The sequence below is a fragment of the Anopheles nili genome, chromosome 2, assembly GCF_943737925.1.
Source record: "Anopheles nili chromosome 2, idAnoNiliSN_F5_01, whole genome shotgun sequence".
NCBI classification, from domain to species: domain Eukaryota; kingdom Metazoa; phylum Arthropoda; class Insecta; order Diptera; family Culicidae; genus Anopheles; species Anopheles nili.
Window position 1 is genome coordinate 19,184,358 of NC_071291.1, and position 13,189 is coordinate 19,197,546.

A 13,189-nucleotide genomic window follows, 5' to 3' on the forward strand; every position below is an offset into this window, starting at 1 on the left:
GGCATTGTTGCTGAATTTATGCGAGTTGTGGTTTCCGCACCGCGAAAAAACGGGCCGATTTCTCATCTTTTGCCTTGGAGGTGAAATGCGTGCCACGAAACCGGAAACGCGTTTGGCGTAAAAAGGTGTGCCCCGTTTCCTGGTAAGGAAGGAGCAAATTTTTGGAGCGAATACTTGCGTTAGGTGGATAAGTAACAAAACAGTTACGGAAGAAATGTACTAGAAGAGCTTATCGCGTTGCAAATATACTGCTCAGGACAGCACTGAAAAGTGTGTGTTATTTGTGGAATTTCTCTCTTTATTTAAGGGTGGACTTTTCGTGCTGTATTCAACAAAAAGTACCAACGAAACGCACATTTCTAGGAGCAAAAACCAATCACTCCCGTGAGCCACTCCCCACAGCCAACAGATAAGAGATTCTGCACTTGATCGCCCCTGCAGTTGCCCCTTTCGCGGTCATCCGGTTGGCCGTACTCGACGGTGAGTGAATACCTTTTGAATGGGACCTAAAAATGCGACCCAAAAGCAACGGGAAATAAGTTTTGCAGAACCACCACCGCGCGCACCTCCACACTGCATTCTACACTCCGGTAGGCCGGTGATGAATTAGTGATGCGTCGATGCGTCCGATGAATGATGGCGGCAAACCGTGGCCCGCAACCGAGAAACGAGGACGCGCCGGCGAAATGTGTTCCACGCACCGACGCTCCTGACAAATGACGGGGCCACGGGGAGGGCGGTCGGTTTGTAGGTCGGAGGGAGGGAAGCGAAAATTAAAGGATTTTTCATCCTCGAGCACGCCTGATTACATCGTCAAGTGGGTGCGGACAGAGCGCGAACGAGCGAACGTGTTGGCTCCCATCGCCATCATCATCGCCTTCGTTGGCGTCGTCATCATCATCATCATCGTCAACATCGCGGTTGAATGATAAAGTGTGCGGGACCGTTGGACGTGTTTCGACGACGCAAGGCGACGGCTTATCGCGGGCACACAATGTTGCACGGAACGCGCGCTTAAGAGCGCTGTGGCTTCGCTTTCGGCCGGAAAAGAACGATGCTTTGAAGTGGTTTCGGAAAGCAGTTCGGTGCGGTGACATGCAACCAACCCCCGAAAGGACACCAAGGAGATGCAGCCGCTAAACGGCACTGTTAAATAACGGCACATGCGACCGACCGATCGATCGATCTTGATCCTACCGATGTTGCCGCGGACGTTACTGTCCCATAAATTTCGTCCTTATCCGCCAGAAACCTACGGCCAGGGACGGAAAACCCGAACATTCGCCCTCCTTCTCTTCCCGCAAGGACCTTTTCTCGACGAGAATCGAATCGAAGTCGAACTAATGAAAGATAAACTTTCTCGCAGACGATCGAGCGCACACCCCCTCACAGGATCTTTGTTTCGAGCACACAGTGGGTGACGTACTTCAGATGGTGTTTGTGTGTCCTTTTTGCGGTTAACGGCCGTTCGCTAACGCCGCCTTCGAGTGACCGGGAGTGCGAGGGTCCCTTGCGTTTGATCAATCACACGCCACAGGAGAAAAAGGCCTCTTCTCTTGGGTAGTCTCGTTAGCGTTCTTTGAGGACACGTCTCGTCCTCGGTGGGTGATCTTTGTCTTGTCCTGTCGCATGCGTCGGGCAGTTGCAACTGCTGTGGTCGCTAATAAGACCCGTGATTGATCAGACCGAAGATCGAGGGCCTTGTGGTCGAGGGTTTCGCAACTACTGCCCCCTCGCGACCACTGTTTCCCACGCCACCCGGAAGCGTCCTTTTTGCCGAAAGGAGGGAGATCACCATCGGTACGGAATCAGCGCGCACATCTGCTCGAGTGCGGACCTCGAGAGGCTGCCTGCGGGAGGGAAAATTATTTATTTATCGCCAGCACACCCGGTGGCGAAGGTGAAGGAGTATCACACAAAACGCACCCCAGCACCGAAACAAACGCACGGCAACCAAACCGAAAGGGGGCGGAATACGGAATTAGGCAAGTAAATCAATTTGATTATGCAAATTAGTCGATGGTGGTGCAACAGTGGTTGCGCTAGCGGTGCGCGTAAATTATTGCCCGTTTTGCGATGAACGATGCTGCAGCATTCGAAGGAACGAAGACGAACCAATCTCGATTTTTGTGCGGGATTGTTTTCCCAAACCGCCGTTCGTGGATGGAAAATGAAATAAGTAATTTGCTGTGCGTGTGTAGCGACGAAACGATATAAAAATCACTAACTGCGATGCAGGAGTGAAAGAAACCCGGGGCCCATTCACGAAGTCCAACACGGATAAAATCATTATTTAAGGGTGTAAGTTAATATCTCACGGTGAGTTGTGTCGCTGCTCCTGGCACCCAGAAGCTTGGTCGTAAACTTTCCGGCCCCAGGATCCTGCCTGCAGCCGTGCGGTTCCGTGTTAAGGAGCCAACTTTTGCGGCTCTCACCGCTCGCCCAAGGGTCAGAGAGAAAGGTTTTAAATTATTAATTTATCACTGTCACCACGAGTGGAGCGAAGAAAAGCGGCAAACCCCTGCGCAAGGACGAGAGCGCTGCGGATTTGAATTATGCCCCAGGGAGGCACGACCGACGTCGGCGGCGATGTTGTGGTAGCAACGGCTGGTGAGAAGTTTTAGAAGTGATAACTTCTAGACCGCTCGTCGGACGCATGCACACTGCGCGGTAATTGATATCGGGCGTGTTTTGGGAAAACGGGCAACGTGAAAAAAAGGGGTTTTCCACATCCGGCAACGAAAAACGGTTGCGGCACGTCTAATTACGACTTTGCGCGACACGGCGAGGCTATGGGCGCACGTTCACGGCGCTAATTGAAACATTATCCGAACCACCGCCGCTGGTCGGTCGGTTGGTGATGTTTTGCACACCCAAAATGATAGTGCGCTCGGAGGCTGATCCCACGGGACATTCGCTCCATCCGTGTGCCCTGCGCGAGCGATAGAGTGTCAACGGAGTGTCCGGCGTGGTTTTTTGTTAATTAGAAAGTTTTCCACCGAACCCTGTGCAGGCGACGAAAGGCTTTCGGCCGATGATCGATGGATGGAAGCGAATGTATAATGAGAGCAGTCGTTGCTCGTTTTCCCCGAGCCGATCCTTCACTGTCGGAAAGGGTATTTTTTCCTGTATTTGGCGGAAATGGTGAAATTAAGTAAAAAAGGACCTCTAAATGAATGTGTTTTCCTTCCCACACATGGGGTTGGGGTTTAATGTGAAATTAATTCAATTTGCGAGATCACATGTGTCTTGAAAAAGCAGCAACTGTGTTGCTGCGATGGGAAAAGCGTACAAAATTCGCTGGGAAACGGGGATCTGGTGCATGATCAATTTTAATCTCCCTCAGCCGAGACACACGCTCTCACTCTCTCTAATTGCTCTAATCCGCTTGATTCCCACTCGCTGGTGCCAAGCAAACACACGGACCCGAAGACGTGCACGTTAATGCATGCATCCAACATAAAGTCGCATTTTGCGAAGAACAATATACGCCGGGGCTCGATCGGGTGGTTTGCTTGTTTCTCGCCTAATCGCACCGATCGATCCGTTACGGCCAGACCGATTGTCGCGGTCCGGCCACAAGAAAAAAGGAAGTCGATTCGATGTGGCGTTTTTCTTTCACCGCGCACAGCGCTTATTTGCCCAAAACTCGGCGTTCCGCATCCACAGCCGGTTGGCTGTCGGCTGGAAAAATATTTTCTCACGCAAAATGCACGCACAAAACGGCCGTTGAAAGGATCGAAAGACCGAAGGGTTTTTGCGGGCCCCGGTTCCGGGGAAATGCGCCTAAATGTGCCCGCCGCTCGGACGATGGTCAGCTGAAGGCTTTGCCGTTTCGGTTGTGTTGTGTTTCCCCTTCGAGGATGTCTGGATTCCTTAAGACCCTACGGTTATTCCAAGTGCAAGAATGAGACGGTGAAAGCTCTTTCTCTCTCTCTCTGTTTCTTTCTACCTTCCTGGACCTCGCTGGTCATCGCAAACCCGCTTTTGGACGGTGCGTTCGTGTTACGGTGGCGAGATTATGCAACCAGCTTTTAGGAAGAAAAATTATTTATGTTTATTTTTCCTACCCTGTCCGGCCGCCGCGCACCCCAACCGGGAGGGGTCAAACTCATCGACACAAGGGAGCGGCGCATCTGCATGCGCATCTTTTTGGTTTCTTCCTTTGCAAGAGCTGCTAGTGTGGCCGAAATTCGTTGCTCCCGGAGACACCGAAATTTGAATGCGATTCAAATGTGCACCCCTCGGTGCTGCTGGAATTCCGGTGCCCCCGGGCAGCCCATGCAGCATCCCGGGGGTTGCATGCAAATATTAAAAGCGTGTATGCGTGATGACCCCTATTGTGCTCGGGATGTCATCACAACCGGGCGGCAGCAGCAGCAGCAGCAGCAGCATCAGCAGGACCAGTTTTCGGTAAGATATTCTAATTCATCCCCGAGTGACCCCTGTGCTGGCGATGGATGGATGCTGATGCTGGCGGGAGTCGTCCAGGTGACACTGGAAGATCACGATCTTTTACCGTTTCGGGTGCAAGATCGAGTGCCGGAAGATGTTTTATTGGGCAAAGGTCGCCCAGCAGCGTCCACCGGAAGCTGCCGCCGTGGTGATGCGCATGATCGTTTGACCGTTTACTGGTCAACGGTTATGACCGGGTGGTAATTGATGTCGAAATGGACGAGTTTGTTTTTGTTTGGAGGGTATTCTTTTTTGTTCATCTGCTGGACGCTGGAGGAAAAGTCTGTATGTTGTTTTAATTCCAGGACATGCATCTTGGCCTCAATAGGTCAGCACAAAAAGGGGTTGCAATTCCGGTGCTGTTGGAGAGGAATATGTGTCATAGAATAACTTGAAATTTCGCCTCTTCTTGGATGCTGCATTGTTCTTTTCTATCGAAAGTAGCTGACCCTTTGGAAGCAGATTTCAACCTTTGTATGATGGCTCATTTAAATGTCCGTTAAATGCAGTTGTTCTGTTTCTGTGTAAACACTAACCCACGAGCGATAGGTGCCGTTGGCAATGGAGTAAAGACATTATGAACATTTCTCCGCGAGTGCCACCGTTCGCTTCGAATTTCGTTTCTTGTAGAGCTCATTATAGAACCTGGAGCATCGCAAGGGCCACAATCGCTCCGATCGCAGGGTCAACAGATCGCTCGAGAGGACGCTATAAATTATCCGAAAAAGCATTAACTTCACTCATCCCTCCCCTTCAGCGCGGCATCATTTCCCGGGAAGTCATGAAACGCGACAAACACGCGAGTCGTTCGCGTAACCACACCACGAACGACACGTACCCCGGAGGCACTGTGTCTTTTCGGTCCACTTCAAGCCGTCCCGGCCGCAGAACCAGAGCCCACTCAATGGCCCGAAAACTCGAGAAAAATGAAGTCTTAACTACTCCGAAATATAAAGATTTCCACCTCAAAAGCCCACCCAAAAAAAAGAAAGAACAAAAACACAGGGCGCCAAGTGATTCAAACTCGAGCGCGTCGCTGTTGTGATAGCGCGAAGTAGAAAGATAAGCAGGATAATTATTTTTAATTTACGACCTTTCCTGCGCGTGGGCCTTCTTGTGTTTTTTTTGCCGTTTGAAGAAGAGTCCAGTTTGGTTCTTCCGGCGACGACCGGGAGTCTTGAGCATAAAACGGAACGGGCAAAATTCCGCAGAATCCCGGGTACCGACCGATGGTCTCCTGCTGGAATTTCGTGGCTTACGTAACCGCGTGATGTGCGCCCGTGATAAGAACGCCGCAGACGGCGGTTGATCACTTTTATGTGTGCGGCGTCACATTTCCACCCGGGCAGAACCCTTCGAGCTCGGCCAGTACCGCGGAAAATCGTCCGATCGATTGCGATCGCGTTAGGCGTGTCGTGATCGAGCTTTTGCATCGGTCGTGACGCCGGGAGGTGGCCACGTGGCGCTCGTGGAACCTCGATCCTCACCCAAAACGGAGAGTGCACATACGCCGAGCGAGGAAAATGGTTCCGTTCGAGCGCCCCGTTTAACCCTAGCACCCTAGTCTTAGCGGGGATGAGATGGGCTCGCGACAACGCGAACAGAAAGCCACCCGGACCCGTGAAGTATCGATTCCTCCCCACGGAGGCAAAGAATGGGAAATTATCTGCATCGCACGGGGTATATTGAGGGTTATCGGGAAGGTAATTAATCATGGCACAATTTTCCGCTCCCTCGGCTTTCTGAGGCGTGGCTCCAGCATCGGCCTACAAGTGCGCCACTCGAAAGTGGCTCCTAGCCGAGCGATAAATCATGCCCTGTTCGGTGCCAGAAAAAGAGCATGTCATGTCGGTCGGCTCGCGCTTTTTGGGGCGCTTAAAAATACCACCGAGATGGGTTGTAAAGCGCGATCAAACAACGGCTTGTTTACGTTTGAAAGCCGTTTGTAAACCCCCTTTTTTTTTGGCGTGGAAAACCCCCCACGGAAAAGGTGGCTCGTCGCTGCATGGCACTTCGCTGATGAATTTAGCATGGAATATTACCCAACTCCAGCCATGTGTGTGTGTGTGTGTGTGTTCGTGGCTTGTTTGTGCACCCACCGAACCGACCGCTCGATCGCGTGCATGTGTGGAAAACCCCCGCCGTGGGTTGCAAGAAAGTTTCCACGATCGTGCCAATCGGCATGCGGCAATCGGTGCAATTCGCAGAAAGTGCATCTCACGTGAGCGAATGCACACGCGGTTGTGAGATAAAAAGCAAGTGGGGAGGGAGGGGGGAGACTAGATTGCAATCTTCCCCACCCAGCAGTGTCCCCACGGTTTCTGTGCCCTATCGTCGTCACAGCAGGCGAACAACCCAAAGGCTGCTGAGATCGCATAATAATCGCTGGGAACAGCGTGCGATGGCCTTCTTTCGGTTTTGGGGCCGCGCGCGGTTTGTTTTATGACGAGCCCGATGCATGTAGTTTTTCTCCATCCTTCCGTCTCGGCCACTACCTCTTCTTCGCCCCCTTGTGCCAGTTCCTTCCACGGTGAGCCGCGCCTCACCGCGAGATGGTAATCTTTTCCCCCTGGGAGTGAACGGAATAGCGCGCGGTTGAATGTTAAGTGGTTTCGCGAATGATCGGCAAAGATGTGTGCGCGATATTTGCCGCTGCAGTTCGTGGTGACACCTGTTGTGTTGTGGGGTTGGGGACGACGAACCATTGCCAGGTGTGCCACATTGTTTCCAGCTGCGAGTGGAAAACCACGCGCGGGTTCGTTTGAGGACCGCAACGACGACGACGACGATCGCGGCTTTGGTTATCGATCACGGTGTTTGGGTGGAACATGTCTCGCGGTGTCGTCGGTTGACTGCGGAAAGGTGACTTCGCAAAAAGCGCAAACAGGTTCCCGCGCCGTGGTGATAGGTTTCTACCATTCACGCTTTGCGACGACGATGAAATTTGAATCAAAACTACATCTAATTTGAGCGACTTTCTCACGACCGAAAACGGTCGGTTTTGCGAGGAGACGATTTTTTTTTGTTTTGCTTGTCTCCTTTTTTGGGTTGCGGCCAGCTTTGGAAACCTTCCGCTGGAAGAAAACCTGTCCTGGTCGGGTGAGACGCCCAAGAAGGATAACCCATCGATTACGCAAATACTTAATCGCAACCGTGTACCTTCGGAAGCCCGTGAGAAAAGTGCCCAATTTCCCACCGACGACACCCGGCGAGGTCCTTGAGTCGCATGTCCTTGGGTCACGTAAAAACGGAAGAAATTCTACAATCCAAAAACAGGTTAAACAGGAACAGGCTTTGCGGCGAGAGTGTCCGTTTGGGTATTTTTGGGTAGGAATTTTTCAACCAATTTCACCTTTTTGGCACCAAAAAAGGCCAAGCCCGTTTTAAATGGAAGCCGACAGGAAAAGCACCCTGACGGCGAGATCGGTATGGAACGAGTTTTCTTCCGCCGCTGTGACACTGGGACGGTTTGGTAATTTTTCTTTCGTGTTGGAAAAAAAACACACACACTGCAAAAGCGCTCCCGCTCCCGGTCACACGGACGGAAAAGGATTAATTCCGTTCCTGCTGGTCGTTCGCGCACGTCCTTACGGTGCATTTCCATGCTCCGCCGCTGCCCAGTCGGGAAATTGGCCGGAAGTTCAGGGGTTGCGCATGTCGTTTCGGGAACGCTTTTTTTTTCTTCTTTCATTTCCCCAGTTCCGCTGTCGCTGCGACGTACCTCTTTTCGGTCCCAAAGGTCATCAGTGTCAGCACCGGTCAGTTTTACGTCGAGAAGGGGTTAACGCTGCCCATGGGGGTCCGTAATGAAACCGAAAGGCTTATGTGGCCGTGAGTGCGTGTCTTTTTTTTTTTGCTTCCACCTTTTTTTTTTAATTTGTTCACCCGTTCTCCAGCGCAAGGCTACGTTGTACAGAGGATACGCAAACGATGGTGCGTCGCGTGAATATGCCGCCGAAAGCGATCGATCATAATATTTTAAATTAAACACTCGAACCTTTGTGAGAAAATTTCCACACCGTCAGTTAGGACAGGGTGAAAGCGAGCAGATATCTTTTCGTTTATTTGGACAGAGTTAGATCGCTGGGTAAAAAGGAAAAAAACGCCAATGTCCAGGTTGCTTGGTTTGAGAAGCATTCGTGAAAGTTAAAATCGAGAATCCTTTCTAACGGATTTTTTCCGATCATTTCTGGTTTATCAAGCACGAAACCTGTTTCAGAGGGATGTCTTTAAGGTCTAGAACTGTTCCTCCAAAAAACAATGGTTAGCTTTAGGTAAGAGTTTTGGGTGGGTTCTTTAAAAACCCACTCTTTTCAAGTTCTCATAGAAAATGCCTACGACAAAACTCTTTCAGCAAAAAGTAATTTGTTTCTCTGGCTCACTGCGCAGTCGATAAAAATCAAACCAACGGAGTGTGGGATACCTTCTGCCACTTGCCACTGCTGCCGTCCTACGCAACAGATCGGGACAAACCACCGAAACCAATTTCCCTACCCGTTGAGAGTGAATAAAAAAAAATGCAAAAGAAGCCCCGTATTCAATTCAACCACAATCTGGGGTTTGGGAGCGCCGCTTTGTGCTGCTGTCAACCTTTTTATCTGCACGCCCGTGAGCTGCGTCTTCCGATTCAATCAAAACCGGAGCGCGCGTGTCGCGTGTCCTTTTTTGTTGCCCAAAACGCCAACCTCGAACCCGAATCGTTCGTTCTCCGGCCGCACGCACGCACGCACGCTCGAACGAATGAATGGCTAGCCTGGATGGCCGGGAATAGGAAGCCGGCTGGTGTCCTCCGGTGCCCCGAGGTCGGTCACGAACTGACAGCACTTTGACATCTGTAACATTTTACTCTTGCACTCGGCGACTTTTCATCTCATTTTGCATCTCTAGCTGCGAGGCAAGATTTTTCCCCCTTTTTTCTCCGAGTGCGCCCGTTGGTCCTGTATCATTTTTTTTTCTTGTCCCGTCGGCCCATCAGCATCATCCGCTGACGCTTCTATCCCCGGGGCTGATAGAGCGAGCGACTGAGGGGTTGTGGTTCCGGTTGTGCTCGCAACCACCATCACCACCATCATAAGCAGCATCTTGATCTCATGTGGTAACATCCTCAACGCAACGCTGATTACGACTGTGACGATCCAACACTCTGTGAAGGTCACCCCGGTGGTACTGCACCAGGCAGCAGGACCCTTTCGGGCAAACTCACTCCCAGTCCTGGGGCATTGCTCACTCGCTGTTGCAAAAGGGGTAGAAATCCGTTCCAGAGCAAAGAGGGATTTGTCTCATTTCTCGCCCGCTTTTCTTCCGTGGTGCTCTATTGCCCCGCGTTGTTTGTGGTGAAAAGTTCCAAAAACCCAACCCAACGCGCCCCATTCATGCCCGAAAAGCCGACGTTAATAAGTGCAAAAGTTAGTTCTCTCATTTAATTTGGCCCCGGGGTGATTGGATTCACATCCTTCGTGTGCGCCCTTCGGTTCGGGGGTCGTGGAAAAATTAAACCCTACGGGCGTGCGCGCGCGCGCGCGGGTGAGCCTTTTCATCATGGAAGGATGCACCACCGACCCCGAGTGAAGGTGTTGCCTAGGACCAGAGCGCAGACGACCCTATGCCCTGAAGGATCGTGTCTGTGTGTTTGTATGTGTGCCACAAATTGAAACATACCGTCAACAATCACTCGCGAAACCGTGCTCGAACGCCTCTCGATGGGAGGTAGGAATGTTTGAGCCAGGATATGAGCGTTTGGACGATCCTTTTACCCAGCGAAAGGGTGGCTGAGCACAAAGAAGCCAGCTCCTATTGCAAACGTACACACGCGCGCGGTCCATTGTGCGTTTTTTTTTATTCCCCTACTCTCCTCTCGTGTTCGAGCCGCACTTGAGCGGATCGAATAAGGCGAGCCCTTATCGCGGCTGATCCTGCGTCGGGGCTAAATTGTGTTAACGCTTATGCGAGCTAATTAGCTCGCGGTCGCGGTGGAAGCTGTTGAGATCCCTCCAGGCATGCCCGTTGGACGGAAAAATTAAAAGATTACATTACGTTTATTGTTCGAGCGGGTTGGTTTGTTTTTTTTTTTTGCTTTAGGGTGTGTACTTGTGTGTGATAGTTTCTATCCTCGCGAGATGAACAACGCATTCCATCTGGCGTACGCTTAGATGGGCGCATTTACCATCGGTTCCGAAGCATTTCCATTAGGTTGTGTGTTTTCCTGCAGCCACGAATCAAACTCCGAGACGCGCGTGTACACGTCCGGAACACCGATGCCACAGTATCGCGTTCCGTACGACACCACACCGGATAGCTGGTTGTTGCACACCAACGGTCCACCGGAATCACCCTGAAAGTATGCAATCCATTAGCACGTGGAACACTTCCCCCCTGCTGGGCACGGGCTGATCCCCCTCAGAATACTCACCCCACAAGCACCCTGGCCAACGCGCGTAAAGGTACAGATCTCGGTCGGGTTAACAGGCATGCCCCGTTCACGGCACTGATCATTCGTGATCGTCGTCAGTTCGGCCTCCTGCAGGTCCTTGGGCGTCGAACCGACGCGGATCGGCATCGTGTAACCCCAGCCGGTCAACAAGCACGTCACGCCTCCACCAACGAAATCAGAAGAGTACCGGATCGGTTGCACCTTCTCGTTGAACGTGAACGGTTCCTTCACGCGCATCACACCGATATCGCTTCTGTTCAGCTCGATATAGTCCGGGTGGATCATGTACGACTCAAGGTAGTACCGCGTGCCCTTTGAGCTGTCGTTGCGCAGATCGTTCGTCCCAGCCACGATCGACATCCGGTTGATGTCCATCCCATCCAGACAATGGGCAGCCGTCACCACGTAGTACTCGTTGACGATCGAACCGCCGCAGTTGTGCATCCAGCGCTTCGGACCAAACCCGAAGAACGAGCTGACCAACACCTGCAGCGAGATCTGATACGGGATGCGTTCGTCCGCCGTTGTACCACCGACGATCTTCGAGTCATCGGCTGCGATTGATCGAGAAACAGAGGCAAAGAAAGATATTTTCCGTCAATGTCAGTATGCCCCTATGTGATCCTTCGCTGATCCGTGATCTCACCGTTGCTGATCGTGACGAAACATCCCACTGCCAGTAGCGCCACCACCCAAACACTTATGCACCTGATCGAACTCATCACGAGTCTCTTCCGGAAACGAGGATCACGTCCGACAAAACACGGGTGCTTGGGAATGGGCACAATTTTTTTTCTTTTTGGACGCACCACGCAAACGGAAACCGGGCGCGACTCACCGATCGGATCGACACAAACGCAATGACGAACCGTGTGTCACGTATTATTATATTTATATCGTTCACCAGGCGCATACCACCAGTCTGCAGCTCGTTTGGTGTTCCTGCGGTACGCACGCAGGTTCCGCTATCAACGCTGGTTGCGCGAGTGAACCATCGCCGTATCAGTCCGCAAAACCCCCGGGGGGTGGATACCTTCCGGTCGCTCGGTCTCCTTGAATTTATGGCGCAAAGCCCGATTAGCGCCACGAACAACGCGATCGTCGTTACTTTTAATTGTGTTTTTTTTTAGCTTTAATTGTCTCAAATTGTCACTCGAACCAGCGCAACGACCCGACCGCAGAGTGACGACGAGCGAGATCTTCCCACCGTATCTCGGTTTCCGGGATCCGCAGGTCCGGATTTCCGATGCTCACTTCCGAATTGCGTTAGATACGGGCGTCGTGGCAGCTCACGGCAAGATGACTGACGCCGATCTCGAGGCAGTTTGCGTTTGTGACCTCACTTGATCGACGATCGTTTGATGACGATCCTCACCGTTGGGGCATACCATCGGATCGACCTAGAATTCACGATCGCGAAGGTCACGGAAGCCATTGTGTCTGCGATACTTAGTGTGCTCGATTATGGATCCCCTGGTGATCGCGAGTGCGTCATCAACCAACATCACCGGCACCGTGTGGTTGCTGTGTAAAACGCGCCTGGCCAACAATCGGTGATATGCTAATAAGCCACCTCGTAGGGGTGCAACGCACACACACAAGTGCGAGGAATGTAGGCGAAAAAGAAAACCACCTCCAATTCCACCAGCAATTCCAGGTCGCAGATCGGTTTCGGGCGGTTTCATAAGCGCACGGCCGATGCACTTCGACGCGTGTGTGTTCCTTTGAGTGTTGCAAATTGCATTTACGTTGTCCCCAGCGCGTTATCAGAGGAAAAACGAACCAGTGGCTTGCACCCGGACGGGCATATGCCATCGGGGAGAGTGGGTGGTGAACAGTAGTTATTTATTTCAATGTTAACCATTAATTACTCGTCGAAAGTGATCGAAAACACGACGATTCGGTGTCGGGAGCGTGAAGTAGTTCACGGTTACGTCGTTTGGACGCGTATCTGGGCTGTGGTGAAATGTAATTTGCGATCCGGACGTCCGCGGAATTTCCACCGCGCGCGAGAATTTGTCGCCAGGGTGACGATTGTTCGCCCCATTTTTTGATCTTGCTCGGTGGCGGTTGAAAAATGTGGCTCATAATTTAATTAGCAACTATTTGCTTGAGCGAACGAACCGGTTCGACAGTGGGACCGCAGATAAAAAACCACCAGCGGCTTGAGCATAAAGAATGACCCCGTTGCTATCTGTTAGTTGCTTGTTGTACATTATTTGTTTTTAAAGCACACCTTCCCCGGTATGAGCCTTTTTATGAGCCGATTTAATGAATTTTGCAGCCTTCGGTTTTTTTTTTTCG

At 51.6% G+C, this 13,189-nt stretch overlaps 1 protein-coding gene across 1 annotated transcript; it reads right to left on the minus strand.

The window, feature by feature from the left end:
* Nucleotides 1–10,600: 10,600 nt before the first annotated feature.
* LOC128731294 (chymotrypsin-1-like) lies at nt 10,601–11,607 on the minus strand. Its single transcript, XM_053824406.1, has 3 exons — nt 11,532–11,607; nt 10,865–11,439; nt 10,601–10,786 (listed from the first exon to the last, which is right to left on the minus strand). The coding sequence occupies exons 1-3, from the start codon at nt 11,605–11,607 to the stop codon at nt 10,601–10,603; spliced, it is 837 nt and encodes a 278-aa protein (XP_053680381.1).
* Between the last annotated feature and the right edge of the window lie 1,582 nt (nt 11,608–13,189).

Bases quoted from the DNA above. Each gene is read 5' to 3' on its own strand.
- LOC128731294 (XM_053824406.1), bottom strand. From the start codon at position 11,607: ATGAGTTCGATCAGGTGCATAAGTGTTTGGGTGGTGGCGCTACTGGCA. The intron at 11,440-11,531 runs GTGAGATCACGG...GATCAATCGCAG, and splicing joins TTTCGTCACGATCAGCAACG to CCGATGACTCGAAGATCGTC. The intron at 10,787-10,864 runs GTGAGTATTCTG...GCATACTTTCAG, and splicing joins TTGGCCAGGGTGCTTGTGGG to GGTGATTCCGGTGGACCGTT.